General features: G+C 37.0%; 1 protein-coding gene across 3 annotated transcripts in view; it reads left to right on the forward strand.

Moving 5' to 3' along the window:
• Positions 1-20,837, forward strand: part of USP9X (ubiquitin specific peptidase 9 X-linked) — a 154,308-nt gene that overhangs the window by 97,064 nt on the left and 36,407 nt on the right. For all 3 annotated transcript variants that reach the window (XM_042974466.1, XM_042974465.1, XM_042974467.1), the window contains exons 17-26: positions 827-922; positions 1,340-1,551; positions 2,493-2,733; positions 3,066-3,215; positions 4,395-4,515; positions 12,266-12,396; positions 12,587-12,865; positions 14,832-14,957; positions 15,857-15,982; positions 17,200-17,366. In XM_042974466.1, coding sequence (XP_042830400.1) covers positions 827-922; positions 1,340-1,551; positions 2,493-2,733; positions 3,066-3,215; positions 4,395-4,515; positions 12,266-12,396; positions 12,587-12,865; positions 14,832-14,957; positions 15,857-15,982; positions 17,200-17,366 — 1,649 coding nt within the window. The remainder of the gene's footprint in view (positions 1-826; positions 923-1,339; positions 1,552-2,492; positions 2,734-3,065; positions 3,216-4,394; positions 4,516-12,265; positions 12,397-12,586; positions 12,866-14,831; positions 14,958-15,856; positions 15,983-17,199; positions 17,367-20,837) is intronic.

The raw sequence follows: 20,837 nt of genomic DNA on the forward strand, positions 1-20,837 counted from the left end.
GACTTTAAGTGGGTTTCAATATTTTTAAACAGCCAGAACCTTTTTTAAAAGTAAAAATTTATAGGGGCGCCTGGGTGGCTCAGTTAGTTGAGCATCCTTCTTCAGCTCAGGTCATGATCTCATGGCTCGTGAGTTTGAGCCCTACATCGGGCTCTGTGCTGACAGCTCAGAGCCTGGAGCCTGCTTCAGATTCTGTGTCTCCCTCCTTTTCTCTCTCTGCCCTTCTCCCGCTCACACTCTTTATCTCTCTCAAAAATAATGAATGTTAAAAAAAATTTAAATAAAAATATATACAGTACTCCAAAATGTAAAACTGGTTGGACAAGGGAGAGCCAGTTTTTTTGTTTGTTTTTTGTTTTTCTCTGCTCATTCTCCCTGAGAATTCTCCCTCATTCACACTTTGTTTCTTTTTAGCTAATTTTCACACTCTTTTCTTTTTAACTAATTTTTAACATATGTTTTATTTCCTTTTAACTAATTTGAATTCCTCCTTCAGTCTCACAACTTGGTTACCAAGTTGATTTGCAGGGTTCACTAATACTACTCAAAGCATATTTTATTCTTAGTAAAATGTGTCTTCCATTCTTAAATTGCTTTAGTCAAAGACTTGAGTTTTGCATTTTATTACTCTTTTCAGTCTCTTAATTTTACTTGACTTACTTGATTATCAAAGTAAATATACCCTTAAATTATGGAATACTGTATTGAAAATAATGGTTTTTCATGGGTATGAAATATCCATATTTCAATGGATATGGTTTGAATTGAAATGTCCACCTAAAATATGTCATGAAAGTTGTTTACACTTGAATCTTTTTGAACCTAGGTGGTGATTCAAAGTAATGATGATATTGCCAGCAGAGCTATAGATCTACTTAAAGAGATATATACAAACCTTGGTCCAAGGCTGCAGGTCAATCAGGTGAGGATTTACATTCACTAAAACGTCCACAAATTAGAGTTCTAGTTAACGAACTCTTTTGCTTATAAGAATTTTTTGAATTCTGAATTAACTAAGTTATTTGTTTCAACTCTGATTAAATGTATACCTACAATATTTGTCTGTATTATCATTCCACAAAATGCTGTTTAGACAACATGAATCTTGATTACTTCAAGTGATTATTTTGTGTATATTTATGGCATGAGATATCAACTGAATTTCTTTTGATTTTACTACCTACTTTGAAGCTCATTCTTTAATTTATACTTGTTAACTTACGTAACTCTGGCTTCCTTTGACAAAATGTGGTGTGTTTTATTATCAGTGTAGACATTGGTTAAATATCATGGCAATTAAAGTATCTTGGACTGTCTTTATTTGGCCCATTGTTTGTAGGTGGTGATCCATGAAGACTTCATTCAGTCTTGCTTTGATCGTTTGAAAGCATCTTATGACACGTTGTGTGTTTTGGATGGTGACAAAGACAGTATTAATTGTGCAAGGCAAGAAGCTGTTCGAATGGTTCGAGTGTTAACTGTGTTAAGGGAATATATAAATGAATGTGACAGTGATTACCACGAGGAAAGAACAATTCTACCTATGTCAAGGTTTGTGAATAACTGATCTACTAATTAATTACTTGGTATTTTTCCTAGAATCTATTTTTTGTTGTTGTTGGTAGGGCATTAAGTCTAGTTTTCTCCATCTATTTATTTATTGCCGTTCACTTTATTGCCTGTTAGTTAAGTCTTGTCAAGGATATTTTGCAGTTGGAAGTATTTCAATGCTGTTCATTTATACGGTTAAAAATAATTGCATAGTCAGATTGGAGAATTAACTGTAAATAACTCTTAAAAGCTGCTTTTGACAGATAGCTGATATGTCAAGAAATACTTCCAAATGATGTACTGGTATTTCTGTTAAAGTCTCACCATTGAGTAATTCAAATAGTATTTATAATTTAGAGATGTTTATAGAATGAATGCCATCAGTATTTATTTTAAAAGAGTTCTCTTTGTTGACCATGAAACTATATTAAGTTGCCTCTTGAATGTGAATTTTAGTTTTTCTGTCTTATCTATAAGAAGATATTATCAACAAATATTTGGCGTCTAAATTTTGATATTAATAATTTTTCACGAAATATTTACATCTTTGCATTTTTGTTAATATTCTCAAGCTAAAGTATCTTTCACATTTAAAAATAGTCTTAGTGAGTTGCATTTTCATGGCATTACATAGAATATTGTTAACTCAGGTCTCTGATTTAATTTCTTAAAACTAGACCTCTCATTTTCTGCAACCATAGGTACAAGAATAACAATGAGATAGGATTGTTGTATTTTTAAAGATTGCTTAAAATATTTATAATTAGAGGGCAGTAGGGGCACCTGGATGGCTCAGTCGGTTGAGTGTTCGACTCTTGATTATAAATTTTTTATTTTCAAGATCCTAAAAATACGTATCCTTTAACTCACTTTTTCTTGTTTAATAAGAAGATAGGAAATCCTGCTGATGAGGGTGATTTTTTTTCTTTTCTTCCCCCCAGAGCTTTCCGTGGTAAACACCTCTCTTTTATAGTTCGATTTCCAAACCAGGGCAGACAAGTTGATGACTTGGATGTATGGTCTCATACAAATGATACGATCGGTTCAGTACGACGATACATTCTCAATCGTATTAAAGCCAATGTTGCCCATACAAAAATTGAGCTCTTTGTGGGTGGTGAACTGATAGATCCTGCAGATGACAGAAAGTTAATTGGACAATTAAACTTAAAAGATAAATCGGTAAGTATCTACAGTTGCCAACCTTTTCAAGAAAGTCAAACCTGAGACTGTTTTTCATTTCACTAGTTAATATTTCATTCGACATGTTATGTGTGAGGCTCTATATTAGTTATTTGGATTACAACCCTACATAAGACTGGCATTATGGTACTTATAATATAGTAGAAGAACGGATTTCTAAAAACAAAACTATTTAAGTGGTTATTAGGCAACACCTATAAATTGAATTTCTAGAAGTATAGCCCGTAGGGTTTTTTTTGTTGGTACGTTACTGACTTCTGTTTTGCATATTTTTCCTGGTTTTTGATAATAACTTAGTGTATTATTTTCAGCTAATTACAGCCAAACTTACACAAATAAGTTCCAATATGCCTTCAAGCCCTGATAGCTCTTCTGATTCCTCAACTGGATCTCCTGGAAACCATGGGAATCATTACAGTGATGGTCCCAATCCAGAAGTGGAAAGCTGTTTGCCTGGGGTGGTGAGTAGATGGTTTTGAGTTACTGTATGCAAGGCATTATGCGAGGTTCTTTGAGAGTAAAGAAATAAGGTTTGACCTTGTATCAACCACCTGCTCCCTGCCCCCCATGCAGTGGAAAATTCACGTATAACTTCAAAACTCCCCCAAAACTTAACTATTCATAGCCTAGTGCTGACTGGAGGCCTTACCAGCAACATGAACAGTTGATGAACATGTTATTTCATATGTTACAGGTATTGTTTATTGTGTTTTCACTGTTTTATACTGAATGTATGTATTATATACTGTATTTTTACAATAAGCTACAGAAAAGAAAATGTTAAAATCATAAAGAGAAAACATTTACTGTACTTCTGGGAAAAAAATCTGTGTAAGTGAACCTGTGCAGTTTAAACCCATGTTGTTCAAGGGCTCTAGCTATATACAGAATAGTTCTTTTTTGTTGAGAAGCTTAGTTTAATGAAGCAAAATATCAAAGAACTGTATAGTTAACCATCAGCTTCAGAATAGATCTCCCCCCCCCCCCCCACTCATGGTTGCGCTCTCAAAATTAAGTAAACCTTAAAAAAAAAAATTTCCCTTTAGATACAATAATATGTTTACATAAAATTATCTATTATACAGCGTAATTATAACTATTGAATATATAAACTTAGAAAACTACCACTGTATTTTGTATTTGTACCACAGAAATGAACCCTTTCTTCACAACTGTTTCTGTAGGAAAATGTCTGTAATCTTTCTCAAGTCAGTTACATATCTCGTATGTTAAGAAACCCTGATTCCTCTCTTACTTCCCCTCCCCAAGAAAATTTTAATGGCTATGGTGATAACCAGCCACTCCAGTGTCAGAAGAATTGGCCCCCTACAACAATTGAATTAGGAATTTATTAGCAGGCATGACAGCCTTTTGTATGTATAGAGTCTAACTTGTAGGCATGAGAGAAATAATGTAACAAAATATTAAAAGAGCTGTCACACAGAAATTACCGAAGATGGCTCGGGTAATATATTCAGTCTGCATTGTGAAGGATTTATACAGGTGGGAAGATGGGTAAGGCAGGCCTTTTTAGAGAGTAGAAATGAAATAAACAAAACTGGAAATTAATTTATTTGGGGGTTCTTTTATTGGGGGACGTATAATTTATAGGTCAATATTTTGTGTATTGTGTATTCTAGATTATGTCACTACATCCCAGATACATCTCTTTCCTTTGGCAAGTTGCAGACTTAGGTAGCAGCCTAAATATGCCGCCTCTTAGAGATGGAGCAAGAGTACTTATGAAACTTATGCCGCCAGGTAAGAATTTTTTTTTATATGTATAATGTTCGTGAAGTACATGCTGGACAATAATGTGGTATATTAATAAATTCTGTTTCTAGATGGAACATACTTTGTGGTATAGAATACCGTGTCAGGAAATGGCAAAATACAGCCCACTGCCTGCTTTTGTATGGCCCAGGAACCAAGGATGGTTTTTACATTTTTAAATAGGTGGGGGGAGAAAATTAAGAGAATACCATTTTATAGCTTATGTAAATTGTATGAAATTTACATTTTAGTGTCCTAAACAAACTTTTATCAGTGTACAGCCATGCCCATTCACTTATATACTATCTGTGGCTGCTTTTGTTTTAAAACCGTAGAGCTCTGTAGTTGTGGCCAACATGCTATGGCCTGCAAAGCCTTAAATATTTACTGTCTGGCTCTTTACAGAAAAAACGTGCTGACCTCTGCACCGTACTATGGGCCATGTGTCCTCTGTGGCACTGCTCCTTTTTTATTCCTTAGAGACAACCACTTTAACGTGCAACTCTTTTCTTGTATATGGATATTGCTATTATGTCTATAAATCTCTTAAACTGTATGTATCAATTTTGGATACCTACTGAGTTTTTTACGGAGATGAAAACATTATTCTCACATCCTCCCCATTTTTGCTTGAATTCTTATCTAAAATTGACACTAAAGGAGCACCTGGCTGGCTCATTTGAGAGAATATGCAACTCTTGATCTCAGGGTCACGTGGTCGAGTCCACCACTAACTGGGACACTAAAATGTAGATTTACATTTGGTGAAAAGTAGTTTGCCTGGATTACTGACAACTTTGTTCTGGATTTAATGATTTCCTCTTTTCGTTTTCTTAATTTTCTATACACCTATCACTAGTTCATCCCACATATCTTCTAGTAACTTCTCAAAATAAGTTCCCATTATTATTTGCATTATATAATCTGTTAGGTTTCACTATTTTCTAGAGCTTTTCCTCTTCCTCGTCTTCCTGCTCCTCCTCCTCCTCCTCCTCATATCTGGTGGTTTCTTTCTATGGCAGGATCCCTATTCTCAGGTTCCTATATCTTGGGCCTTTCTTGATTTTTTTCTTATTTTTTTTTCTCCCCTCCTCCATGAATGTCTTCTTCACCCTGCTTGGGCTGTAATATGCTAGACTAGGCAGCCCTGTCACATAGAGTTTAAATAGCACGAGTAAAAATAATTAGTGTCTTCAGAGATAACTTGAACAGCCCACCAGATAGTTGAGTATGGCTGAAGACTGCCTCAAGAGTCTTCATAAAAGACATGGGAACAATAGAAATTGATGAGTTGATAGTGCTGAGATTATAATAAAGATGGAAGTGGAGCTCAGAGACAGATGAGCTACCATTAAAGTGGGCACAGAACCAAGTAAAGCCTGCCAAGAGTCATGAAAGGCTGGGAGTGTACCGGGGAAGGTGCTCACTTTTCATTTTCCTAAAAAGTTAAAAGGGCTTCGTCCTGCACAGCTGCCAGGCCAAGGGGTTTTTGGTTAGTTGGGTTTGGGTTTGGTTGTTCTTAAAAGTTACACTTCTTCTTCTGCTATACTGGCTCCCATTGTCTGGGAGAAATCACATGTGAGCAAGCTCACCTTTCACATCATACTGACACCCTTTTGTTTGCCATTTGAATGTGAGCTAATTGGGGTTTTAGAAAGAAGTGTTACAACCTAACAGACTGTACTTATTACCCTGAAAGCTATTACTGGTAGATACATTATTGTATTCTGTTCCCTGCTTGTCTCTGCTTTTTGTAGAGTCCCTTTTTCCTATTAAAAACTTTTTCTGGGGCCTCTTGGTGGCTCAGTTGGTTAAGCATCCAACTTCAGCTCAGGTCACTATCTCACAGTTAGTGAGTTCAAGCCCCGCATTAGATTCTCTGCTGTCCACGCACAGCCCACTTCAGATCCTCTGTACCCCTCTATCTTTGCCCCTCCCTCCCCTCAAAAATAAACATTAAAGGGGTACCTGGTTGGCTCAGTTGGTTAAGCTTCTGAATTTGGCTCAGGTCGTGGTCTCAGCATTCATGAGTTCAAGCCCCGCGTCGGGCTCTGTGCTGACAGCTCAGAGCCTGGAGCCTGCTTCCGATTCTGTGCCTCCTCCTCTCTCTGCCTCTGCCCCTCCCCCACTCATACTCTTGTTTCTCTCTCAGAACATTGAAAAAAAAATTCTTAATAAATAAAATAAGCATTTAAAAAACCTGTTATTCTTATTGAAATAACTTCAAACTTACAAAGAATAGTACAATCTTCCCTTCCCCAGATTCAATAGTTGTTAACATTTTGCTATAGTTGTTACATCTCTCTCTCTCATCTGCATCAGAGATTGATGATCTCCTTTGGAGAACAAGTTGTAGATACCGTATCTTTTTATCCCTGAATACGTATTGCTTTCTAAGAACAAGGACATTCTCTTAATACTACCACAGTATCAGAAAATATATAGCATTGATAATTTATTATAATTTACAGACCTTACACACATTTTCCCAATAATGAACCTTACAACAGTGTTTTCTGGTTGAGGGTCCAATTTAGGTTCTTATATTGCATCATTCGTTGGTATCTTTAATCTGGAGCAGTTTCTCAGTCTTTGTCTTTTATGACTTAGACGGTTTTGAAAAGCATGGATCAGTGGTGTTGAATGTGTTTGTTTGGGGTTTTGTCTGTTTCCTGATGGTTATATACAGGTTGTACATTTTGTCAGTACCACTTATGTGATGCTCTGTCTTTCTAAGAGCATTCTATCAGGAGGCACATGTCCATTAGTCCTTTATTGGTGACATTATCCAAGATCACTTAATTGATACCTGTCAGGTTTCTCCAATGTAAAGTTATTTTGCCTGTTTTTGGAGAGATGTTTTGAGACCCTGTAACTTTTTCCTCATCAAACTTTTACTTGTTTTACCATTCTTTGTGATGATTGCCTGAATGGGTTCTTCCTGTGATGGTTACAACATGGTGATTTCGTTTTACTTGATTTTTCTTTCTTCGTTTATTGGTTGGCAAAGTAGAACCCCATTTGTTGTGTTTTATATGTATATATAACCCTGTTGGGTTATAGCTATTATAATCATAACTGATTTTGATGTTCAGTTGTCCCAGATGTGGTCATTGGATGGACCTAATGCCTTGTTATATAGCCTCATCATTATTTGAGTATGTTATTACTTTCTGGTAAAAGATACTTTGCAGCTCATCTAGTACTTTATCCTAGCCCTGTAGTCAGCCATTTCTCCTTTCAGTGATGATAGAGGATATTTAGGAACAAAATCTGAGAACTAAATTGGGTTTAATACTGGGGTATCTTGTTTCTAGGCCTTTTCATTAAATTGAGGAAGTTAATGCACATCTCTATCAGTTTCTGTGTCTGTCTCTATTAGGAAAAAACACGGGTTCATACTGGTCCTACTCCAGCTTCTTGGTCTCTCGCCATTTCATATTTGTATCTGTCTCTACATTTCTGAGCTGTTTTCTTCCCATTTTCATCAATTTGTTGTTGGGATGGGGCATGGCTTATGTATGCAGACTTCAGCAACTTTGGTTTGGTCTTTGATTCATCTCTTCTTTCCCAACTACCTATTGTTTTCATATTCTTAGCTTTTCTAGGATTCAGTGGGCGCATTAACTTACTAAGTACCCTCTTCCCCTCACAAGTGCTTCCTGGTTCATCGAAGCCAGATTATCTGTCTTCCATCTCCTCTATACCTTCAATGATTTGATTTGTTCATATCTTTCTAATGTTTCTTCATCTCCTATTTGTATGTCCTTTTGATATTGTATATTTTGTAATCATTCTCTTTGTGGTGTGGTTTGTGGATTCATTGCTGATAAAAACAGTTCAATAATTGTCCCAGGTAATTGTTAAAACTGCGTTGTGTTACCATTATCTCCTTTTTCTAAAGCAAACATCATGTTGACATTTCCCGTCTTGTTTTCTGATTCCTATGAGACATAATCAGTTCAAGTATTTAGGTTCTTAACTAAAGCTTCTCTCAACCATTTAATTTAATCCTTAACCCTTACCTGTTGTATTATTTAGGATTTGTATTGTCTTATTTACCAGTGTTTGAGTAACAGTTACTGTTGCTTTATGTATGCAGAGTCATCCTTCACAGCGTACTTGAAAACACCCTAGAATCTCCGATCTCATGATTTGCGCATAATGCCACCACAGAGTGAGCTCTTGCCAGTAGCTCAAGCAAGAGTGTTTTTTTCCTATTTCAAAGTATAGTACCTAAATTTGAAAAGGCCAGTAGACCTTTCCATATTCATATTACAGTAGACAAATCAGGCTTTGGACACAGATGGACTTGAGTTCAAGTTCTGATTCAAGTTGCTATTCCATGCCTTCAACATGTTTTCTTTGTCTTTCAAAACTTCCTTATTTAAGTAACTGGGCTAATAACTATTTCATGGGATTACAGGGATTACATGAGTGGCATATGGAAAACCTATTGCCTAATGACTGATACTTAATGAGTATTCAACAAAATGTTGAACTCACTGTGACTATGGTTGCTACATGCACATAAACACCTGCTTGTGCACGTGCTCTCCTTCCTTTAAGAAAGGACGCAGATAATCATTTAGTGTTTGTACACACTTGCTGCATATATTTTAAAGGGGGAGAACACCAAGATGGAATTAATAGCTTTTTTCCAAGCCATCAGCTTTACCTCTCTTCATTCATTCTGAATCTGCCTGAAGTCAGGTGCCTCCGGTATGGGTTGCTGTTAAACTTAGAATGTTCTCCAGTCTTCTCTGTGTAGGTAATTTAATCTCTTGTAATTTAGACTGTACTCAGGAGTTCCTGTGTCCTTTCCCTACATGCACCAGGAAAACAGATTCTTCCTTCATACTGGGTGGTTAAAATGTACACAGCTTTACGAAGCACAATGAGTTGCTTTTCCTATTCAGTGCTTCCTTTTTTCCCGCTAGTTTGGTCTAATTAATATCTTAAAATATGTTGGAATCCATTATAAGCACTTCATATTTATTAGCTCATTGAAGCCTCACAACATCCCTATGAAGCTATTAACTATTTTTAATCTATATTTTAAAGATGGGGAAACCGAGACCCAGCTATTAAGTTACTTGACTAGGGACATGTAGCTTAAACGACAGTTCTAGGTTTCACATGCAGGCAGTTGGCATTTATACTGTTATAACTCTGTGTTACTGTGCGTTTTCTATACATTTTAATAATCCACTGCAACATATAATTGATTAGGTTTAGGTATCTTTTTGAAAGACAAGGGAATAAACTAAAATCTTAACTATATCTGGATGACAGGATTGTGGATGGTTTAAATTTTTCTCCGTTTTCCATGTTGTGTGAAATGAGCTTTGCATATCATTGGGCATCTGAGATCATTTAGATTGAAGAATGCTATAGTTGGAATAGCCACTAATGATCATTTGGTTTACATAGCACAGGTGAATAACATAATGCAACATTAAATGATTTGCTTAGTATTCACTGCTTTTTCTTAGTTTGTATTTCCTCCTACTCCCTTTTGCCTTCATCCTTCACTCAATATTTTTAAACCAAGCAAGACATTCTCATACAGCATATGAATTTGTTTTTTAGAAAGCAATTTGATGATATATGCAGAGGTCTTGGACGTTGGCGATTCTGCTTGCAGGATTTATTCCTGATGAAATAAATAATTGGAAGATTTAGCTGCTAGGATCTTGAGTGTTTAAAAAATATATATATTGGAAACAACCTAAATGCCTAATAATATGCAACTGGTAAAATGACACAATGTCCTTTTACTCACCAGTTAAAATAATACAGGGGAAGGGGCACCTGGGTGGCTCAGTCAGTTAAGCTTCCAACTCCTGATCTCGGCTCAGGTCATGATCTCACAGTTTGTGGGTTCGAGCCCTGCGTCGGGCTCTGCACTAACAATGCAGAGCCTTCTTGGGATTTTCCCCCTCCCCCTCCCCCTCCCCCTCCCCCTCCCCCTCCCCCTCCCCCTCCCCCTCCCCCTCTCCCCCCCTCTCCCCCCCTCTCCCTCTCTCCCTCTCTCCCTCTCTCCCTCTCTCCCTCTCTCCCTCTCTCCCTCTCTCCCTCTCTCCCTTCCCTGCTCACGCTTGCTTGATCACTCTCTGTCACCAAATAACTAAATAATTTTTTAAAATAAATCTTTAAAAATAATACAGGGGATGACTATTTAATGACCTGAGAAGCTATTCACAGATGTTTGATAAGTTAATATTTTAGGTACATTATATGTCAGTATCTCTTCAGAAAAGGGAAAACCAATTGTAAAACAAACTGAAGATTTTTTTTGGTAAGGTATTTCTAGGCTATGGAAATTATAGTAATAGATCTTTATTCTTCAAAAAAGCTTTTAATTTTTTTAAAGCAATCTTACTTATCAAGTGGTGTTTTAATCATAGCGCATTTAATTACTTGGGAGATAATTTGATCAACAGAGTACTTCTTAGCAAACCGTAAGAGACTCTTAATGATAGAGAACAAACAGTGTTGATGGAGGGAGGTGGGTGAGGGGTGGGTTCAATGGGTGATGGGCATTAAGATGGACACTTGTTGGGATGAGCACTGGATGTTGTATGTAAGTGATAAATCACTAAATTCTGCTCTTGAAACCAATATTACACTGTATGTTAACTAGAATTTATATAAAAATTTGCAAACAGTAAAGTACGTTCTAAAGTTGATGGACTATTCTTAAGTGTGAATGTTTGGTAGCCAATGCCAAATTGTATCATGGTATTTTTTTTTAACTGTCTTTTCACTATGATGTAAAAGAAACTTGTATTTTAATACCATGAAGGGAAAAAAAAAAAAAAACTGTGCTTGCTTTGAGGTTAACATTAATCATTACAAGTTTCTCCTGCTACTCCAAAGTAGAGTATTCCTATGAAAACTTTTATAAGCCAAAACTGGTATAAAGCAAAGAGGCATTTACCATTTATGTGGAAAAATTTTTGAGTGTTCCCAGTTAACCTCTTAGGCTTTTCTGATACCTAAGGGCACATCTTGTTTTAACAGATGCACAAATTAAGAAAGAGCATAGATGCTCACTCACAGAGGCAGCTCGAAGCTCTGGCGGCTTGATGCTGAGATGCTGAGTGTAGTTCCCAGGGAAGGAGCTTGGCGTGGCCACTCTCGCTGCTCAGGGCTGTATGCTGCCTCTTTAACAGTTCTCTGCAGAATAAACACTGAGTGCTATTTTTGCTTTTTGCCTCTTTTCATAAAGGTGAAGTTGTGTTAGGTGGAGGGTCCCTATGTTCCTTTTTTTTTTTCCTTCCCATCTTTCCTGTTAAAGTTCAGTTTCTAAGGTAACCACTAAGCCCCTTTCAGGAAAATAAACCAGTTAGCGGATAGTGTCATAAAGGTTAATAATAGAGAAGTTGGAAGGAAGGGCTTCTCATTTTTTATCTTGTTCTTTTCAATAAGAATTACTTCCTTTTGAAGTGTACTGTATTTTTTAGGTTTCCACTGGCTGAAGAGGCATGTTGATTTGAGATCTTTTAGTGGAGACTGCCTCATGTTTGGGTTGACTGATTAGAGAGTCCTGGTTCATTGTAATGTTTATTATTATTATTTTTTAATCCAGATCTGGCTATTTCTTGAGAAGTATGAGCCTGTAATTCAGTGAATTGATTGTTATGCCATATTAAAGTAGTCTTCAAAATACAAAAGTGAAGTACTATGAATGCATGAATTATGTTTTTAGACCATATCTCCTGTTTTCTTACAGATAGCACAACAATAGAAAAATTAAGAGCTATTTGTTTAGACCATGCCAAACTTGGAGAAAGCAGCCTTAGTCCATCTCTTGACTCGCTTTTCTTTGGTCCTTCAGCCTCACAAGTGCTATACCTAACAGAGGTTAGTTTTTTCCCTTTTGAATTTACTTCATGTTCTTTGAACTTGACCTTTTACATGGTATTGTGAAGAACGTGGATACAATTTATAATGAAAAATTTTTCAAATGGTCAAGAATTTCTTCACAATGATGATAGGGAAAATAGAAATTACCTTTTTAAACCCTTTTAATATAGTTCTTTTCTTTTTCCAGGTAGTCTATGCCTTGTTAATGCCTGCTGGTGCACCTCTGGCTGATGATTCCTCTGATTTTCAGTTTCACTTCTTAAAAAGTGGTGGCCTACCCCTTGTCCTGAGCATGCTAACCAGAAATAACTTCCTACCAAATGCAGATATGGAAACTCGAAGGGGTGCTTACCTCAATGCTCTTAAAATAGCCAAACTGTTGCTAACTGCCATTGGCTATGGCCACGTTCGAGCTGTGGCAGAAGCTTGTCAGCCAGGTGTAGAAGGCGTGAATCCCATGACATCGGTAATAGACTTTTTAAAAATGTCTTTATAGTAATAGTAATTTTTAAAGTTTGAGTTCAGAGGTGATTCAGAATGTTTCAAGTTCCTTTCCAGTGGTACCCTATTTTAAAGGTTTTCTTCTATTAAATGATATTTGTATTGAAAGTGAAAGTGCTTTTTACTGACTATCCTCTAATTTTAAGAGTACAATTCCTCCCTGTTCCTTTAAACTTTGTTTGACTTTCAGCTATTTTAAACCTGATAAAAACTGCATATGAATCTCTTATTAATTTGTAGCTAGCAGATATATGAAGATACAGTTGGTAATAAGAAAGTTGTAATTGACTTAGCCTGTGGCCAGCCTCTCTTCCCATCTTGATAGGCTTAACCTTCAGGTCTGAACTTATTCTTAATCTGTCTTTGCCTTGGTGGTATCCTTGCTCCACTTCATTCTGACTAAAATTTGAGGTCTTCTGTATTCATCATAAGTGGCCAAAGAAGATAAAACCTTCAGGAATATAGATTCTTTCTTTTGTAAATGGCTTAGGTCTTAATCAGGGAATTGGAATATTGATTAGATCTGTAATATGATAAATCTGTGATACCGAGTAATATATATCGTGAAAATAGCATTTATAATTGTTTTAGGTGTGATAATGATATTGTGGTTATGTTTTAAAGGAAGTGCCCCTCCCTTTTTGTTTTTAATAATTGCTGAGGAGCACCTGGGTGGCTCATTCCATTGAGCTTCTGACTCTTGACTTTGGCTCATGAACCATGAGATCATGAGATCCAGCCTGGTGTTGGGCTCTGTGCTGAGCATGGAGTGTGCTTGGAATTCTCTCTCCCTCTCTCTCTCTGCCCCTCCCCTACTCATTCTCTCTCAAAATAAACATTTAAAAAAATAATTGCTGATATATTACAGATGAAACTATATGATATCCAGGATTTGCTTCAAAATAATTCTGGTGTTGGAGGGATTGGAAAGTGATAGGGAGTGGTTAGATAAAACACTCTTGGTCCTTCTTTCATAATTATCGAAGCTGGGCTGTGGGTATGTGAGAGTTTATAATACTGTTCTCTCCCCTCTTGTATATGTAAGAAGTTTTCCTTTAAAACAGTAAAGAAAAACAAATGGCCTAAGTTTATATTGTTTTTTAGGGTCCCATGTTGGTTGGGATAAAAAATAGTGCTTCTATATTAAGATAAACAGATTCAAACCATGGTCCTTGACACAGGTGCTTAATGAAGTACGCAGAAAGTGATTACACTTTCACTTTTCTCCCAAGATTTATTCAGAAAATATGCCACTGTAGATACAAAGGTTTATAAATAATAGTCTCTAATCTCAAGGAACACACAGTTTATTAAGGAGCTAAAGGCAAACTTAGTAAAACAGACATGTCTTAAATACTAAGTATTTCCTACAACATAGAGAAAAGGAGTTAACTTGAAAGGCAGTCAGAATGGCCTGGCTAATAAGTACGAGTTTTTTAAATAGGTTTAAAAACTCGGTTATACTATTAAATAGAACAGTGGTACCTTTCATACATTGGTAATTTTATTCTGTTATGAAAATTCCTTAATGTTTCTCGTTTTCAAAGAAGACAAATGATGACCAGGGGAACTGGGAGCAGGGTCTCCCAGGAGCATGCACGTAAGAGACATGGAGTAATTTATTGAGCCTCTAGATAGGGTTGTGGAACCATCACTTCAGTTTATCTCTTACCTCTACAAGTTACGCTGAGCCCAGATGTAGAGACACAAGTTGAATTGAGCTAGAATGGGCATTTGCAGAGGGACATGTAGCACTAAGTAGCACAAGAAAAAGTGGAAGCCCACATTGTTTGCAAGATGGACTTTTTGTGTAAGTCCCTGTGGTTCTCCAATGTGTATGTATATATGGAAGGGGGGTCATCTTGAGGGAGTGGTGATGGATGGGAGCTCTGCACAACTTACTTCCAGGTAAAATGGTTATGTTTTTTCAGGTCAACCAAGTTACTCATGATCAAGCTGTGGTGCTACAAAGTGCCCTTCAGAGCATTCCTAATCCATCATCTGAATGCATGCTTAGAAATGTGTCAATTCGTCTTGCTCAGCAAATATCTGATGAGGTTAGTATTAAAGTTTTTAAGCTCTGAAATCCTGCAAGGTTTGTTTCTTCCCACTTTTGACCCTCTGTTTAATTAAGAAATAACCCTTATCACAATTTAGGGCTCAGTTTTCCTAGGCCCACTTTAGTCACTGTCTCACTCTAGAGTTCCCTTAATATGAATTTTATCTAATATCAATGTTAGTACTTTCCAGTTAGAATCCTCTTCATGTACAATAAACAGCATCCTTAAAGTATGTAATTCAATTTTGACAAATGCATGTATGTTTAAGTCCACCATCATTTCCATTGCTCTGTATTCCCCTTTGCAGTCCTTCTTTCCTCTACTCCTTAACCCCAGGTAACCAGTCATCTTTTGTCAGTATAGAATAGTTTTCATTTTCTAGAATTTTGTGCAGTGTGTGTATTCTTTCATGTCTGGCTTCTTCCACTCCGCATAATGACATTGAGAATTGTCTGTGCTGTGTGGACCATTGATTAGTCCATTCCTCTTTACTGCTGTGAGTAGTATCCCATTGTGAGTATTCCACATTTGTACACTTGGCGAGGGACTTTTGGATAATTTCCCTGTTCTGGCTGTGACCATTCTATACAGGTGTTTGTGTGGACTTGGTTTTCATTTTTCATGGGTTAAAAAAACGAGTATAATGATGTGGGTCATCTTTGTAGTCATTTTAAGATTCTTCTGAAAGTAGTATAGGGCCAGATAATTTCTCGTATTGCTGTTAAATGGGGGGGGGGGGGGGGGGAGGAAAGGACAAAAGCAATTTGGGAACCTAAAAATAATGGTACTGCTTTATAGCCATTCCTATCTCCTTTATAAGGAGAAGCATTTTTTCCTTGTTAATATCTTACTCTAATACTCTGTCAAACAGTTTTTTATTATTTATTGTCTTGCAGGCTTCAAGATATATGCCTGATATTTGTGTAATTAGAGCTATTCAGAAAATTATCTGGGCATCAGGATGTGGGGCCCTACAGCTAGTATTTAGCCCAAATGAGGAAATCACTAAAATTTATGAGAAGGTAAGAATTACCTCAAAAATGTTTACCTTTTAAATAAATGTTGTTTAATTGTGCACGAGGCCCAAATTATTACATCTGCTATCTTTAAAAATGCAATCATTTGCATCTTAATGGCTGAAAATTAGAGGGTAGCTATAGGTAAGATGAGAATACCGTAAAATTTTACTTTTGAAATAAAGTACTTCAGAATCCTGCCATGAGGCTGCTTTTTTAAAATAAGAAACCTTTTCTACTTCTCACTAAGGTGAGATACAATGATCTCGTGTTGAATGTGTTTTTTCCCATTCTCTCCATTCTTCTTTCATTTTTCTGTCCTAATGTCTCTGTCCTAAATATTCGTTTAGGTAACTGTCAGCTGTGGTATCCTGGTGCTTAAATATTTTTGATTCTCTTAAAGCCGTCAAAAGTAGAAAGTGTCAGCCAATTTAGGTATCATGTCTGACCTTCCCTTAGATTAAATTAAGCAAATTATTTACAGAAGCAAGTCTGTGTTTGACTCTTTGATTTCCTGTCCTATGTACCTTGCCTTTGATAACCACTATGCATATTTAGAAGAGGAAATTAAACTGTAGGAACTTCGCAGCTCGGTAGAGCCTCCTTGTTATGGCCAATGTCACCCTGTTTTTCCCAGGATATATGTTGGAGTCCTATAGCATCTGTCTGGTACAGTGCGTGGGCTAGTATTTGAATGTTTATTCTATTTTAGGCATGTAGTGTAATTACTACTTTTTGATAAAGTCAAATTAGAATTTAATAACTACCTACCGAAGCATATTTTAGATTGTAAAACCTTCCTGAATGATTGATTGGCCAAGACCGTTGCTTTCAAATAAAACGGCACTATACGTACACTACGCTTTGGAACTAGTCCTAAGTTCCTAACTCTGCAGTGCTAGAGTGGTTCTTGAGAAAGGAATGATTATTCAGAAGGTCCTGAGAAGCCTGAAGGACAAAAAAGCAAGTGGTATTCTCAGTGTCCTCCTTGGATGATGTAGAAAAATACTCCGTCCTTGGGATGTAGAAAAATACTGGAATTAGACTTCATTGTCTATTGTAGTCATTTCCATACTATTCTAAACTGGTCTCAAATTGCAGGTAAAGAGGCTGAGGCCAAATGGTTTAAGTGAGTCGGTAAGTTTTAAGCACTATCTTGAAGTTGTATGAGATTTTTCGTAAGTGCATCTCTAGGTAATTTGCCTCTGACCATAATTTTACAGACCAATGCAGGCAATGAGCCAGACTTGGAGGATGAACAGGTTTGCTGTGAAGCATTGGAAGTGATGACATTATGTTTTGCCTTGATTCCGACAGCCTTAGATGCTCTTAGTAAAGAAAAGGCTTGGCAGACATTCATTATTGACTTACTGTTGCACTGTCACAGCAAGTAAGTGTCTTTTTTAATTGTAAGAAACTTGATCTTTTGTTAAACAGAAATGTATGCTGGCAGGATTTATCCCAGATATCAAATATTTATTGTCTCTACAGCATGGTAATGTTCAGGAAAATTTTGTTTAACTATGTTTTTGCCTGGACCTAAATTTGTTTGGTTTTAGTCTCGCAAAATGGCAACATTAAATCTCAGAGTACAATTAATTTTTCTCTAATTTCAGAATTTAGTCTTGCCTAAGTGAGGTACATATTTTAATCCTCTTTTAAAATCTGGTTTACAGGAATTTTTTTTTAATGTTTATTTTTGAGAGAGAGACAGAGATGAGCAGGGGAGGGGCAGAGACAAAGGGAGACACAGAATCCGAAACAGGCTCAAGGCTCTGAACTGTCAGCACAGAGCCGGACGTGGGGATCAAACTCCCCAACCAAGAGATCATGACCTGAGCCAAAGTCGAACACGCAACCGACTGAGTCACCCAGGTGCCCCTTGTTTATAGGATTTAAACTAAACAGGGGAGCCTGGGTGACTCAGGTGGTTAAGCGTCTGCTTCTTGATTTTGGCTCAGGTCATAATATCTTTGTTCATGGGCTCAAGCCCCCGCATTGGGCTCTGTACTGATAGTGCAAAGCCTGCTTGGGATTCTCTCTCTCTCTGCCCCTCCGCCACTCATGCTCTCCCCCTACATCTGTCTCTCAAAATAAATAAACTTTAAATCAATTAAATGGGACATTAACATTCTATCTTGGATACTTACATGCCAGGTTTGTTTAAGAGAAATTGTCGATTCAGTATGAAATTCACAAAGCAGGGTTATGGTAAGAACTTCTGCGTTCTATACTGAGAATAAAGATGAACTTTATATAAAGCCCTCGTTTTCAGTTCAGGATCATTTAATCATTGACATAAACTTTGTTTCGGACTTCTTTTTGTGCAAGTCAGTTAGATTTGTAGAAAATACTGGTTTCCATCCTCTTGTGTCATTCTAATCCTGACTTTCATAAGGTGATTTTTTAAAGTCGAGCTCTAATTTGTGTCCCTGTTCTATGTAATTAATCTGTCTTGCATGCATTTTGTGAAAAGACCCAAAATGCTCACTTTTATTCTCTCAAATGCCATTCAGCAGTGACAGAAATCACTGATTAAATTAATGTAAAGTCAGAATAAACAGTTGCTGAAATAAAACCCAGTGATAAGACTTTTTAAAAAGTGCTCATTCCATAGGATGCTGTAACGTGAATTGAGAATGTCTACTATTTTAGAAGTTCCTTGGTAATTTCCTTGAAGACCTCTATTACAGCCTATTCCGAAAGTCCTTTGACAGGACCTCCCCCCCCCCCCCCCCCCCAATAATACTGAGCTTGCTATCTGCTTGAGAAGACTTGATCATCATTGGACAGCGCTGTATGTTAAGAAAAATAGGTTGAATGAGTTTGGTTTTATTTAATAATGCATTGGGTGGAGGGAGGAGAGGAAAGATGATTGGCCAATTATAGTGAAGTCAAACCTAGAGGTAGCAAATTTTTCATTCTATGTTGAATTTTAAATCTGAAACTAAATTTGGAACTTACTTCACTTCCTTGGCTGCTAAGTATTAAGGAACTTGGTTTTGCAGGTTTTCTGCTCTCTATCCTTTATGAAAATTCCCCCTTATAGGAAATTAGAACCATTTCCCTCTTCCTCTCCCCCTCCCCAAAATTTCACACAATGAAGTAAAGTTCTGTAGACAGCACTTCATCTCAGTTCTCCTCTGTCACTTTGTCTTCAACAACACAATAAGTCTTCTAGGGTCAAAATCTCTTTGAGCTTTAGGCATCTGATTTTCTGTAGTACTGGCTCTCATCTTGCCCTGAGTTTTCAATCATTTTATATATAGCTGAGTACTTACGGTAGGTTCAAAATCCCTTATTTCCAGTTTGTAAGAATTTGACAGCAAACCTGACTTGACCATAATTTTTTGGCATTACCTTTCTAAAATCCGAATCCCCAAACATATCTGGCTCCCAACAGTTTCAGTTATGGCATTGTGGACCTGCCTACATGAGGCTATTCTTCAGATCAAATTTATAGGTATACCAGTATACCTATATACAGTGCATTTCCCACATGTGTTTTCTCCCTTAATTCTGTAGCAACTCAGAAGTAGACTGCTGCTAAAGGGACTAAGGCTGAAGTTCTGTGACAGTGTCATATCTCTTGAGATCTAACTTTCTGCTACACAGTTGTATTCGGTGTAATCATAACCCATGAGCAAATTAATGTGAGCCCCTACTATGTGCTTGGCAATGAAAAGTCCAAAGTTAAATAAGATAGGTTCCTTGTACTCATGAAACTTTGAGACAGAAATTAGGTTCATAAAAGGCAAAGTACTCTGGGAATTTGAAGAGTAAGTACTCTGGGAATTAGAAGAGTAACAATTACTTTCTACCTAGAATGAGCAGAAGTAAAGGTTCTTTGCAGAACATAACGTGTGAGTCTTGGGTAAGACTTCTGCATACATACAAATTGAAGATGGGCATTGGCAGTGCTCCCCCTCAACCTCACTCCCCATTATGTTGTTTTTACTTCTGTATTGTTAGACTCCATATACTTTTCTACCTCCTCTATATTGCTTTCACCCTCATCTAAGCAGCCAGCACCCATTGCCTGCACAACCACAGTATCCTTAATCTTCCCACCCTAGTGCTGCAGCACTAAAGTATTATTCTAATCTGGTGACCACACTTCAGACAGTATGATCTTTGCCAAGCATGATCATGTTTTCCTATTAAAGTCTTTCTATGCCTTTCCATTGCCTTTGAATAAAGTCTAAATATTTAAATTTGATTCATAACCACTCCACGGTTCGGCCCGTGCTTCTACTCATGTTTTAACTTAAAGTGCCACACTTTCCAGTACGTTTTCTGGAAAGTCTCCCAGACCTCTGTTCATATTAGATGAAGTCTGTTTCCACATCATAACACTGAACTTATTGTAATCACTCACAACTGGATTTAAATGCCTTTAGGTGGCTATGTTTTTTCTAGCCGCTTCTAGCACCTGTTGCTTTATACCCTGCCTATTTAACTCCTTTATGGTACCTCTGATTGATGAAGGCATTTGAGTTTGCCACCCCTGGCATAGTGCTTTCAGGGAAGAGCTGAGTAGTCTGGTTTGATGTGTGAAGGAAGAGTACAGGATAATATTGTAAAGGGGATTAGTGGGAGTTGGTTTACAGAAGGTCTTTGATGTTGAGATCTAAGTAGTGTTTAATTTTAATACGGTAGGCAGTCTTGTTGGTGAATAATTTCTCAAGTACCTATTGTGTATCAAGCACTATCGTAGCTACTAGGGACATATAGCACTAAACAAAATAAACCGTCAGCCTTGTTAGAGTATAAGTACTAATGAGGATGGGGAGTGGGAAGGACAGACATGGGAAAATATATAGTATGTTAGATAGTAATAAATGCTATGGAGAGAAATAAA

This window comes from Panthera tigris, chromosome X, assembly GCF_018350195.1.
Source record: "Panthera tigris isolate Pti1 chromosome X, P.tigris_Pti1_mat1.1, whole genome shotgun sequence".
NCBI lineage: Eukaryota > Metazoa > Chordata > Mammalia > Carnivora > Felidae > Panthera > Panthera tigris.